Source organism: Prionailurus viverrinus, chromosome C2, assembly GCF_022837055.1.
Source record: "Prionailurus viverrinus isolate Anna chromosome C2, UM_Priviv_1.0, whole genome shotgun sequence".
Classification (NCBI taxonomy): Eukaryota; Metazoa; Chordata; class Mammalia; order Carnivora; family Felidae; genus Prionailurus; species Prionailurus viverrinus.
In genome coordinates, this window is record NC_062569.1 from 63,985,237 (window position 1) to 63,991,360 (window position 6,124).

At 39.3% G+C, this 6,124-nt stretch overlaps 1 protein-coding gene across 2 annotated transcripts in view; it reads right to left on the bottom strand.

Moving 5' to 3' along the window:
* SLC2A2 (solute carrier family 2 member 2) overlaps positions 1 to 4,793 on the bottom strand; it is a 30,064-nt gene extending 25,271 nt beyond the window's left edge. Inside the window, exon 1 of one of the 2 annotated variants that reach the window (XM_047875589.1) lies at positions 4,779 to 4,793. In XM_047875589.1, the coding sequence (XP_047731545.1) occupies positions 4,779 to 4,793 (15 nt within the window). Of the gene's footprint in view, positions 1 to 825; positions 844 to 4,778 lie in introns of those variants that run through there. The other variant, XM_047875588.1, reaches the window with a different exon arrangement.
* Between the last annotated feature and the right edge of the window lie 1,331 nt (positions 4,794 to 6,124).

Here is a 6,124-nt window from a genome sequence, read left to right on the forward strand (position 1 = left end):
GGAAATCTCCCTATCTTAATGACATTTGTAAAGTCCTTTTTGCCATTTAAGGTAACATATTTACATATTCTGGAGATAAGGTAATGGCCATCTTTGGAGAGCCATTTTTCTACCAACCACACTTCTCATGACAGCACCATCAGCATCCCTATTTTATAGGTAACTAGACTAGATTAAGGTCTCAGAGGCAGTAACTTGTATAATAATGACATGGATCCAGACCTTATGCTTTTAACTAATGGGTTATTTTGCATTTTTCATTGGTCAGAAATAGACATTCAAAATTTCATCTAGTTGGTCAGATAAGGAGCAAACATCTAAAAATCTAGGATCATTATCTTTCTCAATAAAAAATATATATATCTGGGGTGCCTGGGTGGCTCAGTCAGTTAATCGTCCGACTTCAGTTCAGGTCATGATCTCACAGTTTGTGGGTTCAAGCCCTACATCAAGCTCTGTGCTGAAAGCTCAGAGCCTGGATCCTGCTTTGGATTCTGTGTCTCCCTCTCGCTTGGTCCCTCCCCCACTCACACTCTGTCTCTCTCAAAAATAAATAAACATTTAAAAAATATATTAAGAGTGCACATATTTATAGAATTTGCAAGTGTGACGCTGAAACCAAATCACCAATACTCCCCAATTTCAAGTTCACTTTCCCACTACCCACCACACAAATCCCCTCCTTCCTCACCTACCCACAGAAAACTTGTGAAGTTTCTGTACAAAAATACAAAAGGGCCAGAGTTACTCAACTGCTCATCTACAACTCAGTTGAAGAACCTCATGGCCTTCCCACCACCAAATCCAGGGCCATGATATACTCACCCAATTTCTTCCCTTCATCTCCTTTTCTTCCTGTGGCAGAATGTCCAAGTACTTGGTGTCTTAGTGACTGCCCTTCCCACTCCATCCCTGGGCTTCTGCTCTCTGCTGGCTCTCTCCTCCTGCCCCCACCAGACAATCATATAGTTCCTCTCTTCTTATTTTAACAATCCAACTAGTCACCATGCCAATGGTGAGCAGGGGTGCTATGGAAATGGAAGTTGGTGGTGAAGGTGGTGGCAGTAGCAGATTTGGTCCCCCATAATCTCCATTGGCCCGCCCCTGCCACTCCAAACAGCGTTAGCTGCTCCTACATTACTTTGATAAAAACGAAATTTAATTTTCAGAGATCGAAGTTCTCTGGAGCTCCGGTCCCATTACTTTCTAATCACATTGTTCTAAGTCATTACTGTAGCAATTCTGGGGCTGCCCCTAAAACCAATTTCTCATTTTATAGGAATAACAACAGCAAAAACAACCAAAAGGAACTGTGAAGGAAATAGTTTTTAAACATTTAGAAATCTTAGCGTGTTCTTAAAGTCCTTGTCCTCTGGTCTTCCTGGCTTCTTTTTTAGAGTTGGCTCTGGTCTTGTCATGCCAAGGGAAGCTGCAGTCTCCCCACTTTAGCTTCCTAAGATGGAAATTTCATCTAGTTGGTCAGATAAGGAATAATGTTATCAATTTGAAGCAGGTCACTTGAATTCCCAACTGAAGCGATAGTTCTAAATATAGAAGTCTCTGGAGCTGTTTGATTTCCTTCCTTCCTTCCTTCCTTCCTTCCTTCCTTCCTCTTTTTTTCTCTCTTCCTCCCTTTCTCCCTTCCTTCCTTACATTCTTTCCTTCTCTTTCTTTGTTTTTCTCTTATTTCAGGTTTAATTACCCTCTCTAAACTTCACTTTAAACCGGTTCTTTGCTTCCCATCTTTTCTTTTTCAGTTGTGAAATGAAAACAGATAACATTTATAGTCAATCTTCTGTGTGGTTTGGCACTAAGCTTGGTCAAAGAAAGTTTCGTTTATGAGAGGGACTACGTCTGCAGACTGCTACCTTTGAATTAGCTTGTTAACCCCATCCATTAAATCTGATGCCCAAGAAACTGACTCAAGGTTAGGTACATAGGAGCTAATGAAAACAGTGAGAACTTAGGATCTTACTCTGTACAGGTTCTAAATGGTTGCCTGTTCTTTCAACAGCCTTGTAAGTAGTAATTATTATTATCCTGTCACATATGGAAAAACCAATACACAAAGGGTAAAGAATTTGTCTGAAGGCTAAATACCTACAAAATGGCTGAAGATCTTCAAGCCTTTTCTCTTAGCTTCTTAGATATCTTAGATATGGGCTACAAGATATCTTAGAATGACTACCTTCACTTAGAGCTTAACACTTTTAAGTTAGAGAAACTAGATTCCACATCCAATTAAAAATCTGCTGCTGGATAAATGTGGAAGTATGTAGACTAGGCAAGTGGCTGAATTCTAACATAAAACAAAATGTAATGTTTAATTTGTGGCTTAGAAATCAAAAGGGTTTGTTAAAAAACAAATAGAATTCAGGAAACCTCAAAGAGTCCCAGCTAGGCCTTTAATAACCCTGAGCCTGTTTCTTTGCCAAAAAAGTGGGTATAATAATAGTTAATGCATAAGATTATCATAAAGATTAAACAAGATGCATAATATGGTCTTTCTATAAACAATAAAAGGGCTATAAAACAACTGCATCTTTAATCACATTAGGATCTCATTTATCTCTCTTGTCAACCAATCACCTTTCAACTTTTCATACATCGCCAATAATCTTCACAGCAATACTGCAAAGTGCAGAAAGTTATCTTCATTTTGCAGGTGAGGAAATCAGAGCTCACAGAAGATTAAGCAATATTCCAACTACAATACAGCTAGTAACAGATATTCTAGTGTTGGAACCCAGAGCTGGTGTTTGTAAGCTCTCACTGATAAACACAAAAGCAGATTTTCAGCAGCTACTGATTGACTAGGTCAGGAGGAAAAGCTGATGTCTTCCCTCTAAACTGCATGACTCCAAATGCGAACCTAAAGGTGATCTTGCATCCAACTTGAGAAAACCCCACGGGCCTCTCAAGCCATAGGATTTTCAAGCTGAAAGGGACCTTAGAGAACAGAGGATTCTAGTCTAATTTCTTCATTTTTTACTTGAAGAAAATGAGTTCAAGTCTCTTGTCTGAGTTATATAGTGCATTATTGGGCATATCCAAGGTGGGAACTCAGGTCTCCTGACCCTCAGTTCCATGTTTATCCCACTTCTTTCAAAGTCTGGGCAGATTTACAGAGCTGCAACATTGTGCTTTCCATCAGTTCGCATTATTTCCGGGTTCCATTATTAGGCAATTCCTTAGTTCTCAAGAAAAGCCCTACGACAGTTTCTCAAGCTTCCAAAGGAAATTTAATCATAGTTCAAAATGAAGCTTGAGCACTTACTACGTGCCAGACACTGTGGTAAGCACATTATCTTCCCTTTTGCAGTATCTTCCAAACTCTAGTTATTTGAACACTACCTTTATTATTTTGCCAAATCTACATACCATCTGTATAGTTATTAACGTAATATTTGTCTTCATATCATCTTGAAAGTGTTAACTGCTTTAGCTTTATCCTGGGCTGTGATAGGAAATCAGGGTGTCCTAGTTATTTTTAAAATATGCATCACATAAATACATAACTGTTAGCATTAACAGTCATCTGAACTCTGTAATATTATCTCATTTAAATACCCCCAGACCATAAAAAACTATTGTTATCCCTGCATATCCTATATCATATCCTTCTATTGTATCCCAATATGTTTGCATTTTGTCACAATATAGAAAACCCAAGCTTGCTTAAATAACTCTGGTCTCACGGCAAGTAAGTAGCATCACCATACTCTAAATCCAAGCCTGGCTAACTGCAAAGTCTTTGATCCCCGCCTCGTCACTTACTGACATGAAGAAGTGCTTACAGAAAGTTACATCAGGTCAGAACTTTAGGGGTCCTACTCTTCCAGGGCCACAGATTTACCCACATGTTTGATTATGTGCAGGGGTGGGTGAGTTTGGTTGGGGAAAACTTATAAGGGAACAACAGTACTATGACCTTTTTCTCTTTAAGTTTTTATTTTGGAAAATATCATATCTACAGAGAAGCTGAAAAAGTAGTGCAATGACCACTCCATAACCTGTGTTCAAGGATGGTTCACATTTACACTTATTAAACTTGCACTGTGTGTGTGCGCACGCGTGCATGCACACGTACGTATGTATATCTGTTGTTTTGTTAGAATCATTTGAAAAGAATTTGCACATACTAGTGCCATTTCATTCCTAAATACTTTAGCATGTACTCGTTTAGAACAAAGACATTCTCCTACATAATTATAATACCATATCACACCCAAGAATGTAATAGATATACTAATATTATCTAATAAGCAGCCCATTTTCAAAATTTCCCAACTGTCCCCATATTGTCCCTTACAGCTCTTTTCTTCTTTCCAGGATCTAAGATCACCTGTCCCATTTGGTTGTCAGTTCTTAGTCTCCTTTTATCTAGAACAGTCCTTCTACCTCTTGTATTTCATTCATTGTCATTTATTAAAATTTCAGACCAATTTTCACGATTAGTTAGATTCAGGTTCACCTGCCCCCTTTTTTGCACATTCCTTCGGTAATATGGTTATGCAAAATCACTTGAGAAAAAGTTACACAGATTGGTCAGAAAACAATAAATATCCTTAAAATCCTGAATAGATACATGATGTAAAATCCTGAATAAAATATATATTTTAGCAGCCAGATGAACTATCAGTTGGCCAAGAGAAGTAGCTTTGATCTGTGGTAGCAACACCCAACATTCCCCAAATCCTCCATATGGTCACCAACTTGAACGAATCCCCCTATTCATTTCCTCTAGCCCATTTAAAATAAACATAATGCTGTTTTACCTTATCTTTTGTCATTTTACCAGTTGGAGTCCTCCTCTGAATTCCAAGTCCTGTAGTGAGTGTGGCACACGCAGCTGGCCAGCCTCTGCCTTTCTCCAGCTTTCTACTAGTTATACATTAGAGGAGGAGGAGCAAGGCAAGGAAGCCGTGTGGCCATGTAAAAGTCCAAATCTAATCTTGGCAGAGGCTGATATTGATGAGAATGTAATCAATAAATGCTTTGTCTTAGTGACTTGTGGCTTCAATGCCTGTGCACCAGCAAAAGAAAATTGGAGTAGGTCCCTTAGGCATGAGTTACAAAGCAGAGATGGTCACACTTTAAGACACGTTAAGTATGCCAGTAATCAGAGATAGGTGAAAAAAGAAATCGTTGGGGTCCTTTGTAGAAGGTAAGATGTGCTGGGCCAACATACCATGCTGTGGGGATGACAAAGACAGGGAGAAGGGAGGACACTCCACTCTGCCCCGTAGAGAACCAGTACAGTGATGTTTTTGCTTTCCAGCTGGGTTTGTGTAGCCAGAGGCCATTGCAGTCTTGAGTGGTTCACCTGAATGAGCTTTGGAGAGCTGAGAACTTGGGTTTGAATCTCAGCATTTACTGGTGGTGTTATTAAGCGGCTGGCTCACAGTGACTTTTCTGTGCCTTAGTTTTTTTCACCTAATAAAATGAAAATAAGAGAACACACGTTGTTTTGTCATGTGGATTAAATGTCATAGGAAACTGCTTAGCATAATGCATAAGTGCTCAGCAGTGTTGGCTATTATTATTATTGTTTTGGTGTATGTCAAGAGACACTTGTTGGAGTGAGGTTCTTAAATAAATCTGCCCATATGGCTTGAGTTTGTGCCCTTCTGTGTCTCCTGTATGATATTTAGTCCCTATGGGGGACTCCCTATGGGAGCCCAGGTGGCATGAAAATTGGTTGAACTTGAACTGTGTTTGGGACGATTGTCACTGGCTCCACTGAGGCTCAGCTGGAACCAGGTCCTAGGGAGGAAATATAACAGAGAGTCCCCCAAGCCAGGGATGTTACAAAGAATCAGACAGTGATAAAGTGAAGAGGTAAAGGAGACTCTGGTTTCATGTGTCTTGTATTTTGCTGTCATCCTTTTATTTCAATTACCACTCTCTGCAGGGTAACACAACTGAGTAAATAATTCAACTCAAACCACATACTTTTATTGAGCCCGGTACAGTCCCAGGCTCTGAAATACATGAGATAAATAAAACACTTGGAGCTCGTAAGGTATAAGGACAGATGAATGGAATCACAGACACGCAACACAGTTTTTTTTCTTTAGTAGAAAGGCATGAAAGAATATTATTAGCAATGATAGTTAATCTT